The sequence below is a fragment of the Gorilla gorilla genome, chromosome 4, assembly GCF_029281585.2.
Source record: "Gorilla gorilla gorilla isolate KB3781 chromosome 4, NHGRI_mGorGor1-v2.1_pri, whole genome shotgun sequence".
NCBI lineage: Eukaryota > Metazoa > Chordata > Mammalia > Primates > Hominidae > Gorilla > Gorilla gorilla.
Genome location: NC_073228.2, coordinates 160785067 through 160803779, shown reverse-complemented (window position 1 = coordinate 160803779; position 18713 = coordinate 160785067). Strand labels below are relative to the sequence as shown.

General features: G+C 42.2%; 1 protein-coding gene across 1 annotated transcript in view; it reads left to right on the top strand.

Annotated features, from left to right (window-relative positions):
- Positions 1-8862: 8862 nt before the first annotated feature.
- TIMD4 (T cell immunoglobulin and mucin domain containing 4) overlaps positions 8863-18713 on the top strand; it is a 41653-nt gene continuing 31802 nt past the window's right edge. Inside the window, exons 1-2 of the mRNA XM_031011272.3 lie at positions 8863-8920; positions 17328-17669. Of these exons, the coding sequence (XP_030867132.3) occupies positions 8863-8920; positions 17328-17669 (400 nt within the window). The remainder of the gene's footprint in view (positions 8921-17327; positions 17670-18713) is intronic.

Here is an 18713-nt window from a genome sequence, read left to right as displayed (position 1 = left end):
TGGGATTACATGTGAACAAGACCTAGCAGAGTGTTTATTAGCACATAGCCACAGCTTAGTGGATATTCATTCCTTTTCCATTTCCCTAGTGCCTAGGTTGTGAGCTTATTGAAGGCAAGAATGGCTCATCTGATATGACAGTCTCAGGGCTTAGCACAGTGCCTACACATAACATGAACTCAATGGGTTGGCAAACATTTTCTGTTAGGACTAGATAGCAAATATTGTTGGGTTTGTGGACCATATGATATCTGTTGCAATTATTCAACTCTATTATTGTAGTGTGAAAGCGACCATATGCTAAAAAATGGAAGTGACCGTGTTGCAATAAAAGTTTCTTTACAGGCCGGGCGCGGTGGCTTACGCCTGTAATCCCAGCACTTTGGGAGGCCGAGGCGGGCGGATCACGAGGTCAGGAGATCGAGACCATCCTGGCTAACACAGTGAAACCCCGTCTCTACTAAAAAATACAAAAAATTAGCCGGGCGTGGTGGCGGGCGCCTGTAGTCCCAGCTACGCGGGAGGCTGAGGCAGGAGAATGGCGTGAACCTGGGAGGCGGAGCTTGCAGTGAGCCGAGATCGCGCCACTGCACTCCAGCCTGGGCGACAGAGCGAGACTCCGTCTCAAAAAAAAAAAAAAAAAAAAAAAAGTTTCTTTACAAATATGGGCATTGGGCTATATTTGGTCCATGGGCCTTAATTTGCTGACCATTGCTATAGATGATGAAGAAATGAATGAATAAAAATGAACGAATGGGATTTTATTTAATAATGCCATTTACCAGAAAGAAAGTATTGGTACTATAAAGGACTCTTTATCCAGAAAACCTGGATTCTATTTTCATCCCATTACATTATAGTCTTTTATCTTCTCTGGCATCATGCCTTTATTTGTAAAATGGGGTCTGATAATCCCTTCTTTGTTTAAAGATTTGGAACTGTCAGGTCTGTAAAGGTAAAGTCTATGCCTTATTTGTCTTTATTCTCAGGGCCTAACAGAATTCTCACATGTCTAAGCATAATAGGTTGACAGGCACTTGCTGAATGATTAAAAGGTTGAGGTGAATCAGATGTTTGATGAAGCAGGTGGTTGGACCAGATAATAGTATAAACTCTTGTATTACTTATTCATTTATTTATTTTTTGAGACAGGGTCTTGCTCTGTTGCCCAGGCTGGAGTGCAGTGGCATGATCTCGGCTCACTGTAACCTTTGCCTCCTGAGTTCAAGTGATTCTCATGCCTCAGCCTCCCAAGTAGCTTGGACTACAGGCACATGCCACCACACCTGGCTATTTGTTGTATTTTTTGTGGAGATGAGGATTCACCATTTTGCCCAGGCTTGCCTCAAACTCATGAGCTGAAGCAATTCACCTGCCTCGGCCCCTCAAAGTGCTGGGATTACAGGTGTGAGCCAGGGTGCCCAGTCCTAAACTCTTAAAATAGGAAAAACTTTAAAATCATCCAGCCAAATTCTCGCTTTGCAGAGGGTTTTTTTGTTTTTGTTTTTTGTTTTTGTTTTTTTCAGATTTAAGATTCCAAATGACTGCAAACCCAATGCAAACTGACTTAAGCCCAAAAGGAAATGTATTGCCTCATTGATGTGCCTTGTTTCAGGGATTCCACTCGTGTCATAGACCTAGACTTGCTTTAGTTCCTCACTTGCCTTCTGCTTGATTGGTTCTCTTGTGAGATGCTTTCCTCGTTGGTGGCAAGACTGCTGCCATTAGCTTCCAGCTCACTTCCTCACAGCTCAGACCACAGGAAAATAGAGGGTCTCTACCTGTTAAAAGTTACAAAAAACATCTCAAGATTGTGTATCCTTGACTTCATTTGAGTCAATTGCCTATCCTTGAGCCAATTGTGCCCATGAATGAAATCAACGCCACCTGAACCGCATTGACTGAGAATGAGGGAAGTCCGGTTTTCCAGAGGCAAACCTCCAAATGCAGAGAATGAAGGTGGCAAAAACATGAAATATCCAGCACTGCTTTGGACTCTGTCAATAATATGCTTTAATAAAAACTGAGCATCAAATATTAGGATGTTTGTGAATATTCTGAAGCTTGATCATGGAATCTAACTTAGGAAGAGACAACCAAGTTTAGTTTCTTTTTCCGGTGTTTGACCCCTCCAGATACTAGATTACTTTTAACATTTACATTCTTAAAACAAAGGAATATGTGCATTTTAAAAGATGAATTTTATTTTAAAGCAGTTTTAGATTTGCAGAAAAATCAAAGATAATACAACAGAGTTCTTATGTACCATACACCTGTTTCCCCTATTATTAACATCTTATATTAGTGTGATATATTTATTAAAATTAATGAACTGGCCCGGCGCTGTGGCTCATGCCTGTAGTCCTAGCACTTTGAGAGGCCAAGGTGGGTGGATTGCTTGAGGTCAGGAGTTCAAGACCAGCCTGGCCAATGTGGTGAAACCCTGTCTCTACTTAAAATACAAACAATTCGTCGGGTGTGGTGGCAGGTGCCTGTAATCCCAGCTACTTGGGAGGATGAGGCAGAAGAATCGCTTGAACCCAGGAGGCAGAAGTTGCAGTGAGCCGAGATCATGCCACTGCACTCCAGCCTGGGCAACAGAGCGAGACTCTGTCTCAAAAAATTATAATAACAGTCAAATCAAATCATATAAATGAATCAGGATTGGTACATTATTATTATCTAAAATCCATACTTTATTTATATTTTCTTACTTTTTAGCTAATGGCCTTTACCTGTGCCAAGATCCCACCTGGGATACTACATTAAGTTTATTATTTATTTATTTAATTTATCTTTTAAAAATAGAGACAATGTCTCACTATGTTGGCTAGGCTGGTCTTGAACTCCTGAGCTCAAGTGATCCTCCCGCCTCAGCCTCCCAAAGTGCTGGGATTACAGGTGTGAACCACCTCACTTTGCCTGTTTTCTTCACGTCAGTGTCATGGGTTTTGAGGAGGAAGTCTATAGAGGTAAAGTGACCCTTATATTACATCATGTCAAGGGTACATATTATCAACTCAACTGATTGTTGATGTTGATCTTGATCGCCTGCCTGAGGTAGTATTTGTCAGTTTTCTCTACTGTAAAGCTACTCCTGCCCCGCCACTCCCCATTGTGTTTTTTTGAAAGAAGTCAGTAGGTCAAACCCACACTGAAAGAGTGGGGAGTTAGGCTTTATCTCCTTGAGTGGGGAGTATCTACATATATCTACATACTATAAATTATTTATAATGCTTCTGGGGAGAAGATTTGTCTATTCTCCCCTACTTATTTATGGAGTCATAATTTACTTCTGTCAGTATGGACTCAGATACTTATTTTATACTTTGGATTATAATCCAGTATTCTTCTATTTATTTTGTTGCTCAGGTTGTTCCAGCTTTGAGGTGGAGCCAAAGCTTTTTGGAAGCTCTTTTGATAATCTCCTTTGCTCTTTAAAATAATCTCATTATTGTGGGATTTTTTTTTAATTTTCCTTTTTTTTTTTTAAGCACTTTCTTGCTTTTACTTACTGACATTGCAGGATGTTCCAGGCTCAGTCCATATGTTTTTCACCTCAGTACTAGAATCAACCATTTCTCCAAGAAGCCCTGGTTCTTTTTATGGGAGGATGGAATTAGAAATTAAGATGTGGGTGCTAGGTGTGCTCAATATAGCCATTTTATTTTATTTTATTATTTACTTATTTATTTATTTTGAGATGATCTCCCTCTGTTGCCCAGGCTGGAGTGCAGTGGTGCGATCTCAGCTTACTGCAACCTCCACCTCCCGGGTTCAAGAGATCCTCCAGCCTCAGTTTCCCGAGTGGCTGGGATTACAGGCTTACACCACCACACCCAGCTAATTTTTGTATTTTTAGTAGAGACAGGGTTTTGCCATGTTGGCCAGGCTGGTCTCAAACTCCTGGCCCCAAGTGATCTGCCCACCTCGGCCTCCCAAAGTACTGGGATTACAGGCATGAGCCACCATACCTGGCCTCAATATATGCATTTTTAATAGTCAAGTTGTAAAAGGTTTATAACTAAAAAAATAGTGAATTTCTTTCCCACTTTTTTGCATTAAACTCTTTTGAGCTTGTTCTTCTGGTTTTTACCTTCATATTACTCACAGTGTGTTTATGCTGGTATTGTCTGATTGACCAATTTGAGACACTATTTGTTGACTCCCTGTAAAGGTGAATAGACTTTGGCTTTCTTACACCCCAACCCCGCTTCCTCTCTACCAATTTTTCCAGTGTAGTCAAATCAAAATATGTGTTAAGTTGGGGCACAGTGGCTCATTCCTGTAATCCCAGCACTTTGGGAGGCTGAGGCAGGCAGACCACTTGAGGCCAGGAGTTCAAGACCAGCCTGGCCAACATGGTGAAATCCCATCTCTACTAAAAATACAAAAATTAGCCGGGCGTTGTGGTGCAAGACTGTAATCTCAGCTACTTGGGAGGCTGAGGCATGAATCACTTGCACCCTGGAGGCAGAGATTTGTCCGAAGTATTCCATGCAGTGAGCCAAGATCGCACCACTGCACTCCAGCTTGGGCGACAGAGTGAGACCCTGTGTCAAAAAAATAAATAAATAAAAATAAAAATGGTGTATTAAGCCAGTAGCCAGATTTTACATTATTATCAGCATGTAACTATTAATATCTTTCACACTTAGCAAATGCACCATAATTACATTTCTTTTCTCGTACAAAATTTTATCTTTCCTGGTTGTAATAATTATCTCATTTTTTGTTTGTTTGTTTGTTTGTTTGTTATTTTGAGATGGAGTCTCGCTCTGTCACCCCAGCTGGAGTGCAGTGGCATGATCTTGACTCACTGCAACCACCACCTCCCCGGTTCAAGGGATTCTCCCACCTCAGCCTCCCAAGTAACTGGGATTACAGGCATGTGCCACTGCACTCAGCAACTTTTTGTATTTTTGGTAGAGATGGGGTTTCTCCATGTTGGCCAGGCTGGTCTGGAACTCCTGACCTCAAGTGATCCATCTGCCTCTGCCTCCCAAAGTGCTGGGATTACGGGCGTGAGCCACTGCACCCAGCCTTCATTGTGTTTTTTTCTTAATTTCCCAAGTATCCATCAAAAATTCATCCCATGGCTGTGGGCAGTGGCTCATGCCTGTAATCCCAGCACTTTGGGAGGCTGAGATGGGAGGATCACTTGAGACCAGGAGTTTGAGACCAGCCTGGGCAACATGGCAAGACCCTGCCTCTACAAAAATTTAAACAAATTAGCTGGGTATGGAGGCACACCTGTGGTTCCAGCTACTTGGGAGACTGGGGCAACAGGATTGCTTGAGCCTGGAGGTTGAGGCTTTACTAAGCCATGTTCATACCAGTGCACTCCAGTCTGGGCAACAGAGCAAGATCCTGTCTCAAAAAAAAAAAAAAAATTCATCCCAAGTATTCCATCATATCTGCCAAACACCTATCAAAGTTATTTTCAAATTAACTAAGTACATGAGCTTATTCGTGACACTCACTACCACCACCCCAAGGCTTATTCCTCTGCTCTTCTGCCCCAGCCTGAGGTGGTTATTAAAGTAATTATTCTCCAAAGATGCTTCCCCTACCACTCCAATGAACCACACTTCCTTGCATTCACATCCTTGTATTGCTCCCTCCACTTGAATTCTCTGGGATGGCCTTATAATTTGCCTTTTGACCAATAGAATACTGTAAAAATGATACTGAATGTTACCTCAGGCTAGGTCGTAAGAACCTTTGTTGATTATTCCTGAGCATGATGGAATGCTAATTTTTGAGAAAGCCAGATCCTATGTAAAAAATCCAACTACTCTGAGACCACCATACTGTAAGGAAGCCCAAGCTTCCACATAGAAAGGTCATGTGGAGAGAGACAGTTGTCAGTCCAGCCCCTATCTCTTCTAGTCATTCTATTAATTTGCTAGACATACAAGTCCAGCTAGAAGTGTCATTTTGGATGATCAGTCATGTGAGTGAGAAAGTTATCTTGGACAAATAGTCCAATATAGTCTTGAGATAGCCACTGTCACTGAGTGAGAGCTACCCAGCTGAACACTGTCATCCCAGGGAATCATGAAAAGTACATTGACATTGTTCAGGCACTAGGTTTTGGGGTGATTTGTGATGCAGTGAAACAGTTGCCCTCTAGGTCTGTTCTGCAGTTTTCTTTGTGAAATTTTTCTTCCCTGGAGTTAGATGTCATGTTTTCTGGACCCCATGACTTTCTGTTTCCTGGTTATTTCTCCCGTTTTGCTACAGATTTCCCTTCCATAACTTCTAGGAAAGGAAGTATAGTAAGTAAATTTTGAATCTATGTCCAAAAAGGCCTTTATTATGATCTTACATTTGAGAAATAGATTGTCTGCGAGTAGGATTCTAGGTTGAAATTAAATTTCTCCTCTGGATTTTTTTTTTTTTTTTTTTTTCTGGACACAGGTTCTCTGTTTTCCAGGCTGGAGTGCAGTGGCACAATCTCAGCTCACTACAACCTTCACCTCCTGGGCTCAAGCAATCCTCCCACCTCAGCCTCTGGAGTAGCTGGGACCACAGGTGCGCATCACCACACTCAGCCAATTTTTTGTATTTTTGGCAGATATAGATTTTCTTTTCCTCTTTTTTTTTTTTTTTTTTTTTTTGATGGAGTCTCCTTCTGTCACCCAGGCTGGAGTGCAGTAGCACGATCTCAGCTCACTGCAACATCTGCCTCCTGGGTTCAAGTGATTCTCCTGCCTCAGCCTCCCAAGTAGCTAGGATTACAGGCATGCACCACCACACCCAGCTAATTTTTGTATTTTTAGTAGAGACTGGTTTTGCCATGTTGCCGGGACTTGTCTTGAACTCCTGACCTCAAATGATCTGCCCGTCTTGGCCTTCCAAAGTGCTGGGATTACAGGCATGAGCCGCCACGCCCGGCTGATACAAGTTTTTACCATGTTGCCCAGGCTATTCTGGAACTCCTGGACTCAAGTGATCCACCCACTTTGGCCTCTTAAAGTGCTGGGATTACAGATGTGAGCCACCACACTCGGCCTTCCCTCTGAATTTTGAAGGCATTCGTGCATTATTTTCTAGCTTTGTTGTTTGGAACACCAATGCCATTCTATTTCCAAATCCATTCAGTGCAATATGTTGTTCTTTCTCTCTGGAGTCTTTTCGTATCTTTTCTTTATGTCTGATGTTCTCATATTACATGATAATGTCTTGCTTTGTGGGGATATTTTTATTCATTGAGTTTAGCATTTGATTGACCCTCTCAATACTGAGAGTCATCTCCTTTAGTTACAAGAGTCTTTCCTTTATTATTTCTTTAGTAATTTCCTCTCCTCTATTTTCTTTTTTAATGTTCTGAAGCAATCCTAGTCCTTTGACTTTGTAGATGGTTATACTTTCTAACAAATTTTCTTAACTTTATTTTTCAAACCTTCCATAAAATTCAGGACGTTTTTATAATGTCTGTGTTCTTTTTCATGAATGTAAAATCTTTCTTTCTGAGAAAATATTAGCTTTTTAAAAAGTTTTTGAAGTTCTCTTTAGCTCTCCCTGTTATTTTTGTCTCTTTTTTATGTTAAATGCTTTCCTCAAATGTCTGATGATCCCTGGTTATCTGTTCATATCTGAAAGGGACACTAAAAACTCATTAACAGTTCTGCATGCATGGCTGAGGCTCATGCACTGGTGAACTTATTGAAGGAGGGTTGAGTGGTTTTGTTGGGGAACACTCAAAACTATAAATATCTGAAAATGTTTTATTGGGACCACTTAGTTTATCCAGAGATTAAATCCTCCAGTTTCCTGGGATAGAATGGGGAAAGGATCCCTTGGTTCTGTGGGCATTCAGTGGGAAGATTCACTCTGAATCCCGTTATTTTCATCCCTGCTCATGTTAGTCTGGCTTCTCTGGGTCTAGAACCTCACCTGATATTTAGATTTTTCACTGATACCTGCAGTAGAAGCAATGTTGAATGTTTGAGGTTTGTTGGCTGGTTACAATCAATTAAGGATTTTTAAAAATCTAGAACATTTGTGAATTCTTATATTTTCTCTCTGGTACTAAGTAGGAGCTAGCCACAGGTAGGCCTCATCTTATGGACACATTACCCAAATGGTCACAGGTCAAAGGACAATGTAGTGATTAACCATAAGCTTTGGAATCAGGAAATTCTGGGCTTCAGTGTCTTCCTAAAACTTAAAAAAAAATTTAATTTTTTTATTAAACTTTTTTTTTAAATAAAAAATTGAGATGGGGTTTCGCTATGTTGATCAGGCTGGTCTCAAACTCCTGGCCTCAAGTGATCCTCCCATCTCGGCCTCCCTAAGTGCTAGGATTACAGGTGTGAGCCACTGTGCCTGTCCTCACTTTTCTTTCTCCATTATTAGGGCAAGGAGGCCAGGGGACAGAGTGAGGGAGAACCTAGAATGGGAATGGAGGCAACTTTCAGTCTAACTATGCTTTGGCCCCATGAGGAATCTACATGTAAACACTTGCCAGTATGGAGAGTCAATTGCACTTTGTGACAGGCTGTACAGCAGTTGGGACAACTGTGGCACGTGCACAGGTTATGCAGGCATATTTGCACCAGCACACACATGGATGCTTGTGCACATATAGGAAACCCACTATACACATGGACAAAGAAGCACAAGCATGTCCACGCCATCCCTCCACACACACACTAGTCACCAGGAGAAAAGGGCTCAGCACATTTCATCATGCATCGCCCATTGGGGGAAGCCATGTAGGACAGGAGAAAGGGAAGATTATGAGGCAAAAAGAGAAATGAAACTAAAGAGTCCCACCCTGTCAGCATTAACTGGGATATAAGAGGTTGGGCTTTGGATAGATAGACAGACTCCTGGGTCCGGTCAACCATCAAAATGTCCAAAGAACCTCTCATTCTCTGGCTGGTGATTGAGTTTTGGTGGCTTTACCTGAGTAAGTGTTCTGAAACCTTCTATGTAGAAGTTTCCAGAGGACTTGCTATTGTGTGATGGATTTCCATGCACTGGTTTGGGCCTGAGTAAAGCAGAAGCTCACTTCATTTCTGCATTCCTCCCCTCTCCCTATCAGGCTTCCTTCTGTGGAGGGTCTCTGTCCTGCCTTGTTACACAGAGGTTTATCCAGAGACTGGTCTGGGGGTTTTAGGCTGGGGTAATTTGGGCTTATATTGGAAACAGCAACTGAAGAAGAGACACAGAAATAAGTGGTCAGATAAATTGGGGAAAAGAGATTTCCTCTACGGGTGTTATTCATATAATCAATAAGCCAGGAGAATTTGTTCTGGTGAGAATTGTGATAAATCTTATCATTCCCTCTGTTTTTAGAAGTGTTTGCTTTTTGTTTTGTTTTGCTGGGGTGAGGCTTTATGGTACGGTTTCTTTTCTGCACGTTGTTTTTGGGTTTTGGATGATGCAAATGTACACACTCAGTTTTGGCCAGTGAAGTTCTTTGCATCCTGGTGGTATAGAGCCAAGTGTTCTGGCCTGCGCTGCAGCTGCGTCTCGGGCACTAACTGTTGACACTGGGAATATGCCTAAATTGCTCTGGCTCTCCCATATTTGAAATGAGAGACCTGGCTTTTTAAATGACCAGTTGTCACAATCTATGCTTCTAGGACAAGATAATATTGAATGGCCCTTGCAGTTTTACAAAAGTCCATGTTTTTTTTAAATGGATACATAATAACTATACATATTTATGGGCTACATATGTGTTATTTTGATATATACATACAATGTACAATGATCGAATCAGGGTAGTTGGGATATTCATTTCTTGAAACATTTAAATTTCTTTGTGCTGAGAACATTTCAAATGTTCTCTTCTAGTTATTTTGAAATACACAAGAAATTATTAATAACAATAGGCACCCCACTATGCTATCAAACACTAGGACTTATTCCTTCTATTTAATTGTATTTTTTCCCTTTTTCCACATGTTCTAACTAACTGTATTTTTGTACCCATTAACCTGCCTTTCTTCATACCCCTTTTCCCCTATCCTTTGTAGACTCCAGTGACTATCATTCTATTCTCCACTTTCATGAGATCAACTTTTTTAGCTCTCATGTATGAGTGGGAACATGCTATATTTGTCTTTCTGTGCCTAGCTTATTTAACTTAACACAATATTAATAAACTCTGTTTCCATCCATGTTGTTGCAAATGACTGAGTTTCATTCTTTTTTTATGGCTGAATATTCTACTGTGTTTATATACCACATTTTCTTTTTTTTTTTCTTTCTTTTTTTTGAGACGGAGCCTCGCTCTTTCGCCCAGGCCAGACTGCAGTGGCGCTATCTCTATCTCGGCTCACTGCAAGCTCTGCCTCCTGGGTCCTCGCCATTCTCCTGCCTTAGCCTCCCAAGTAGCTGGGACTATGGGCGCCTGCCACCATGCCTGGCTAATTTTTGTATTTTTAGTAGAGATGGGGTTTCACCATATTGGTCAGGCTGGTCTTGAACTCCTGACCTCAGGCGATCCACTCACCTCGGCCTCCCAAAGTGCTGGGCTTATAGGCGTGAGTCACCGCACCTGGCCATATACCACATTTTCTTTATCCATTCATCCATTGATGGACACGTAGATTGCTTCTATATCTTGGCTATCGTGCATAGTGCTGTAATAAACATGGGAGTGTAAATATCTCTTTAACTGATTTCCTTTCTTTGGGATATATCCCCAGTAGTGGGATTGTTGGATCATATGGTAATTCTATTTTTAGTTTTTTAAGGAATCACCATACTGTTTCCCATAATGGCTGTAGTAATTTACATTCCCACCAACAGTGTATGAGAGTTCCTCTTTCTTTGTGTCCTCTCCAGCAATGCTTGCTTTTTGTCTTTTTGATAGTAGCCATTTTATCAGAAATGAAATGATACCTCATTGTGGTTTGGATTTGCATTTCCCCAGTGATTAGCAATGTTAAACACTTTTTCTTCTACCTCTTGGCTCTTTGTATGTGCAGAAACCTTTCCAACATGGTGCATGAGAAAACACCCATATTTGAAGGAAAACAAATGTATTTCCTCACCTCTCAAACTTGTACTATTCTCTCTGCCTTTCTTTCCTCCATAGTGCCATGCATCCTCAGGTCCCTACTTAATTCAGGCTTTTCCTGGCTACCCTGTAGCCTCTGGAATAGTTTAGGTGTTTCTGCTATGAGTTCGCATCCTCCTTGGAGTTCCTGCATCTGTAAACTTGTCACTCTATAGCAAATGCTCACTCATTTGACTATCTTCCTAGGTACTCTGCAGGCCCCATGAGGGCAGCCCAGGTCTGCTTTGTGGCTTGTTATATTCCAGCACCTAGTTCCACCCTTGATACATTATAGGCACTGAAGAAACAATCTACAGGCCAGGGGTGGTGGCTCATGCCTATAATCTTGGCATTTTGGGAGGCTGAGGTTGGTGGATCACCCGAGGTCAGGAATTTGTGACCAGCCTGGCCAACATGGTGAAACCCCGTCTCTACTAAAAATATAAAAACTAGCCAGGCGTGGTGACATGTGCCTGTAATCCCAGCTACTCGGGAGGCTGAGGCAGGAGAATCGCTTGAACTAGAGAGGCAGAGGTTGCAGTGAGCCGAGATTGCACCACTGCACTCCAGCCTGGGTGACAGAGTGAGACTCTTTCTCAAAAAAAAAAAAAAAAAAAAAAGGGAGGAAAAAAACAATCTACAGAAAGAAAGCAGTCCCTGTCACTTTCACACTTATATTTTGGGTTTGGTATGGGTTTGTTTGGATGTAAGAAAACTCCCATCTGTCTTTTCATCAATTTTTTTTTTACTGTCTTTGTCTTATCCTGGAAACTTGAGGTTTGGAGGGTTTTGTTAGGTTGAAAGTTGCAGGGGTCTATGTCTACATGTCCTGCTACTAGCAGGACACTGGTTGAGGGGGATTTTCTAATCCTGCTTGAAGGAGGCAGCACCTGGTGAGCTGTTTTTTGTTTTATTTTGTTTTTTTTTCCATAGGTGCCTTTTCTTTTTTCTTTTGTTTTTCAAAATATTTTTGGGTTTTTTCGAGGCAGAGTCTCACTCCAATGCCCAGGCTGGAGTGCAATGGTGCAATCTCGGCTCACTGCAACTTCTGCCTCCCAGGCTCAAGCAATTCTCCTGCCTCAGCCTCCCAAGTAGCTGAGATTGCAGGCGCCCGCCACCACAGCTGGCGAATTTTTTGTATTTTTTAGTAGAGACAGGGTTTCACCATATTTGGCCAGGCTGGTCTTGAACTCCTGACCTCAGGTGATCCACCTGTATCAGCCTCCCAAAGTGCTGGGATTACAGGTGTGAGCCACCACACCTGGCCTATGTGTGCCTTTTCTAAGATAGCCAACTTAAAAGAGAGTGACTGCTCAGAATCACCAAGGATCAGAGCTGGATGTACTCTTAAAAGATGCCCTTCACTCTGTAGATGGCAATTTTGAGACTCAGATTGGGGAAGGGCCAGCCTTGCTTAAGCTCACCAGCTATGGAAGGAACCAAGCTGGCATAAGGACCTAGGTTGTATCCACCATTCCAGGTAGCTCCACAGAAGTGAAACTGGTTTGATACCAACAATTCCTTTACTCAGGGATACTTTTACAACAGACAGGAACCATTTTTTTTTTGTCTTATTTCTAAATTCTAATGTCCTTTGTTATGCATATTAATACTTTGTTAATTTCACGTGGCATTTGTTACTCCTCTTCATGTGGAGCTCAGAACCATTTCTGAGGTGAGTATTATCCCCTTTGCCTTGTGATGATAATGAGTCAGGATTATCATGGCTTTCCTCCAACAACACAAAAGCAGTAAATGGCAGAATGGGGTTTACAATGTGAGCTTAATGGATGTTGTTCCTGCCATACTCAGCACCTGCTTCCTTTTCTTATATGAATTTTTAATAAGATGAGTGACACAGAAACACTCCTGGTGAAAAAATTAAAATGTTATAAAGCCAAATGCCCTTTGGACTGCTATCCCCAATTCCAATCCCTTTTCTCTGATCCTGGGGGTAACTGACACAATGAGTTTGGTGTCTATCCCACCAGACACTTTTCTGTGCATTTACTTTCAAAAGTCTGAGCCCACAAAAACAAAGGAAATTGTTTTATTTATTTATTTTACAAGAAGGGTTTTATATTTTATGTCTTGTTTTGAAATTTGCCCTTTTCATCATTAAATGGCTTGGAGTCTTCCTGTCAATTCACGCAGATCTATCTCTAATGCTATCAATCTACATAGAATTCCATGGAATAAATATGCACCAGTTTAGCCATTCCCCATATATACATTGTCCATTTCATTCACATATACATGGAGGCTGCAATAAACATTTGCAAATAGGCATCTTTGTCAACTTGTGTTTTTCTAGGGTGGATAACAAACGTGAAATCGCTAAGGCATACTAGGACTCTTGGGTAGTGAATACTTAATAGAAACTGCCAAATTTCCTCACGGTGTGGCTATAACAATTCATACCCCCATTTCACTCTGGTTTATCTCAGGAGGCTAAGTCGTTTCCTAAGTCCCTTCCCACAAGTGTCTTGGAGTCCTGTTTACTCACACCTTGGCCAATACTCAATATTATCAGTGTTCTAAGCTTTTGCCAGTCTAATGGGTAAAATTTATTGGCTGCTCCTATTTCCTTATCTACAAATTGTCTATTATGTCCTCTGCTATTTTCTCTATTGGATCCTTTCCTTTCCTTTCCTTTCCTTTCTTTTCCTCTTTCTTTCTTTCTTTCTTTCTTTCTTTCTTTCTTTCTTTCTTTCTTTCTTTCTTTCTTTTTCTTTCTTTCTCTCTTTCTCTCACAGAGTCTTGACCTGTCCCCCCTCACCCCGCCGAGGCTGGAGTGCAATGGCGTGATCTTGGCTAACTGCAACCTCTGCCTCCTGGGTTCAAACTATTCTCCTGCCTCAGCCTCCCAAGTAGCTGGGATTACAGGTGCCCACAACCACACCCAGCTGATTTTTGTATTTTTAGTAGATACGGGGTTTCACTATGTTGGCCAGGCTGGTCTCGAACTCCTAACTTCATGATCTGCCCGCCTCCGCCTCCCAAAGTGCTGGGATTACAGGCGTGAGCCACCGCGCCCGGCCAGATCTTTTTTTATTTAGCAATTAGGATGCCTCCTTTTATGCGAAAGTACTTGGGAAAATAAAATGATGACTCTCCAGTGGAATACTTCTTGTACATGTTTTATTAATTTACCAAATATTCATAGGAACAAGATCATCTATTTTTTCTTTTTTCTTTCTTGAATTTGAGGCAGTCTGGCTTTGTTGCCCAGGCTGGAGTCCAGTGATACGATCATAGCTCACTGCAGCCTCAAACTCCTGGGTTCAAGCCATCCTCCTTGCCTCAGCCTTCTGAGTAGCTGGGACTGTAGGCATGTGCCACCACACTTGGCTAAGTTCATATTTTAGTAGTTATTAATTTTAGGTGCATGTGTTCTATGTTGTTAACATAGCTGAGGGTGATGACAATAAACTTCTTATTTTTCTCCTGGATTCATGGGAGGCAAAATGGACTTCCCACTGCATTGACTTTTTTCTTTTTCTTTTCTTTTTTTTTTTTTTTTTTTTGAGCTAGAGTCTCGCTCTGTCACCCAGGCTGGAGTGCAGTGGCATAATCTCGCCTCACTGCAACCTCCACCTCCTGGGTTCCAGCGATTCTCCTGCCTCAGCCTCCCAAGTAGCTGGGTTTACAGGCACCCACCATCATGCCCAGCTAATTTTTGTATTTTTGTAGGTATGGGGTTTTACCATGTTGGCCAGGCTGGTCTTGAACTCCTGACCTCAGGTGATCTGCCAGCCTCTGCCTCCTAAAGTGCTGGGATTACAGGCATAAGCCACTGTGCCCAGCCTCCCACTTCATTTATAATCTGGGAAACATTTCCACTTGGCAAAGTGAAGAGACTAAATTCGGGGAAGGCTGCAGGCTGGTCTGAATTGGGAATCATCTTTTATCATAAGAACAACCAGAGGTTGCAGTGAGCTGAGATCGCGCCACTGTGCTTCAGCCTAGGCGACAGAATGAGACTGTCTTTAAAAAAAAAAAAAAAAAAAAAAAAGCCAACTGTGAAAAACCCCACAAGCACATAGTCTTGCTTACCATATGGGTGACTCTTAGAGCTCATGGCCACCTTCTCCTAGAGAGAGGAATGCCTGGATGTTACTGCCAGCTGAGTCAAGGAGGAGCACAGCACTGCTGGCCATGCCTTCTATAACTTGGCCAATTAAATAAGCAAAGTTAGTGAATGGAGAATCTCACAGGAGGGTGCCTAAGAGAAAACAACAAGCATGGACCCGGGTACCCAAGGGGGAGCAGGGTGTGGTCTCAACAATCTGAGATCTACAGCCTGCCTGGCTTTCACTTCAATAGCATTTTTGGGGAAGGAAATGGTTTAGAATAATCTCTGATGCACAATTAAACAAATGGGCTTAACATTTTTAACAGTGAAAATGTTTTGCAGATTGTCAGAGATGAAAGGAATCTTAGAGGAGCTTGTCTAGTGGTTCTCAAACACTGGATGGGTAGTCAACTACATCAAAGTGGCCTGGAGAACTTGATTCAAGTACATATGCACTGGCCTTGGCCTTAGGGATTCAGGCTCAGGTTTGGGCAATGAACTATGTATTTTTAACAAGCTCCCTAGGTCATGCTAATGAGGAGAAGTGGTTAAAACACACTCATGCTTCATTTTAGAAAGGGAGAAACATTCCATCTCAAGTAGCTGATGCAGTAAACCTTACCCTCCAGCATTTTTTTTTTTATGGCACAGCTGCCATTTTAGATAATTCCTGTGGTTCCTTCTAGCTCTAACATTAACAAAAAATACATGCTGCAAAGTGAAATAAGCGAGGCATAGAAAGACAAATAGAAGATCTCACTTATATGCAGAATCTAAAAAAGTTAATCCCATAGAAACAGTATAAAGGTGGTTACCAGAGGCTGGGAGGTGGGTGAGTGGGTGGGATAGTGAAAGGGGAGATGTTGATTAAAAGGTACAAAGTTTCAGTTAGACTGAAGGACTAAGTTGTACTGATCTATTGCACTGCATGGTGACCACAGTAATTAATCATGTGTTGTATATTTCAAAGTTGCTAATAGATTTTTAATGTTCTTGCCACAAAAGTTTGTTAAGTTGGTAAGGCGATGGATATGTTAATTAGCTTGATTGAATCTTTCTACGATGTATATGTATATCAGAACATCACATTGTATCCTATAAATATATACAATTATTATTTGTCCATTAAAAATAAATAGATAGTCCATGAACTCCACCTAACTTCATATTATCTAACAGCAAACAAATAGTCCAAGTAATTTCCAATTCTAGTAATTTCCACTGAAAGGAGAGAAGGAAATGGAATACAGTTTTACAGCCTATCTTTCTCTCATAGCACTCTCTGGATTGGGAGACCCATTTGAAGCTTTTTTTTTTTTGAGATGGAGTCTCACTTTGTTGCCCAGGCTGGAGTGCAGTGGCATGATCTCGGCTCACTGCAAGCTCTGCCTCCCTGGTACATGCCATTCTCCTGCCTCAGCCTCCTGAGTAGCTGGGACTATAGGTGCCTGCCACCACGCCCGGCTAATTTTTTGTATTTTTAGTAGAGACGGGGTTTCACTGTGTTAGCCAGGATGGTCTCGATCTCCTGACCTTGTGATCCGCCTGCCTCGGCCTCCCAAAGTACTGGGATTACAGGCGTGAGCCACCATGCCCAGCCATTTGAAGTCTTTAAGTCTGTAGTCCACAATATCTATTTGTGGAAAACAGCCCACCTGATCATATGAGTAAGTGAAATTGGGTTTCAAGGTCAGGATTTTTCATGTGAGAGTTTATTGGTTAGCGAATGGAACTCAAATCAGAGTATTTAAATCAGCAAAAAGGTCTTGCCACGGTTAGAGACTCAACTGGTCACCTGGTTCCACTTAGGGGATAGAATCATGTGGAGTTAGGAGCACAGGAGTAAGCAAGGCACATCAAAACTTACGCTAAAGAACCACATAAGCCGGGCAACATGGGAAACCCTGTCTGTACAAAAGCAACACAAAAATTAGCTGGGAATGCTGCCACGCACCTGTGGTCCCAGCTACTCAGAAGGCTGAGGTGGGAGGATGGATTGAGTCTGGGAGGTCGAGGCTGTAGTGAGCCATGATTGTACCACTGCACTCCAGCCTGGGTGACAAAGCAAGACCCTGTATCAAAAAAAAAAAAAAAAAAAAAAGGAAAGAAAAGAAACATAGACTACAGCTCTCTTCATCTTCCTGGAAGCATCTATTAGCACAAAAACTGTGTAGCATGTTTGAGAGATTTCAGTACTGCATGACCTAAATTTCGCATTTTTCCTTGCAGCACCAGTCACTTCAGAGACTGTTGTGACGGAGGTTTTGGGTCACCGGGTGACTTTGCCCTGTCTGTACTCATCCTGGTCTCACAACAGCAACAGCATGTGCTGGGGGAAAGACCAGTGCCCCTACTCCGGTTGCAAGGAGGCGCTCATCCGCACTGATGGAACGAGGGTGACCTCAAGAAAGTCAGCAAAATATAGACTTCAGGGGACTATCCCGAGAGGTGATGTCTCCTTGACCATCTTAAACCCCAGTGAAAGTGACAGCGGTGTGTACTGCTGCCGCATAGAAGTGCCTGGCTGGTTCAACGACGTAAAGATAAACGTGCGCCTGAATCTACAGAGAGGTAAGCACACGAAGGGCCTCATGCCTGCGGAAGGAGAGATTCAGTGGTTAATAGATAATGGGATCAGTGGATGGTGGTGAAGAGGTTGGAGTTGCTTTCACAGTGAGTGGGAAGATTGAATTTGAAATAAAGTGCCGTGGTTTGAAGTAGGCAAGTAAATACAAAAGCAGCCACAGAAATGAGTGGAAGGTGGAAAGGGAACTCGTGAATTGCAGGGTCAATCTGAAGAGGCAGCTGCTACGTATCTAGGGGATTACCACCTTGCAGATATTTGGGTCCAGTGTTTTCAGACCTATCAAGTTTTATGTGAACTCTGTTGATTTTTTACATGTTGCCAGATTTCAAAATAATAAAAAAACTGCATGAACTAAATAAAATGTATTCAGGGGTCACCTTCAACCAGTAAACCAACGGTTTGCCACTTCTGGCAGGGGAGAAAGGGCATGAGATTTGGACACAGTCATAGCAGTTTTCAGGAGCTTTTTCTTCTGTTACTGTCAGTTGCTTTTGATGAAATTTGGGATATGGTGGAACTTCAAAAATTTGAGCTGCATTGAGCCTATGGTTGAATAATGCTAACAATAATTACCTTTAGGGCTTGTCCAGCATAGAGCTTCCCAAAATGAGCTCTGTATTCCACCTGCATCAGTGTCACCTGGAGGATCCTTGGGCTCTATTCCTAACTGGATGGGTACTTTGGAAGACAGGAATCTAGACATCTATATTCTCTCTCTCTCTCTTTTTTTATTTTTTTGGACAGAGTTTTGCTCTTGTTGCCCAGGCTGGAGTACAGTGGCACAATTTCATCTCACTGCAACCTCTACTTCCCGGTTCAAGCGATTCTCCTGCCTCAGCCTCCTGAGTAGCTGGGATTACAGGTGCCTGGGACCACACCCAGCTAATTTTGTATTTTTAGTAGAGATGAGATTTCACCATGTTGGCCAGGCTGGTCTTGAACTCCTGACCTCAAGTGATCCACCCAGCTCGGCCTCCCAAAGTGCTGGGATTACAAGCATGAGCCACCACACCCGGCCTATGTTCTTA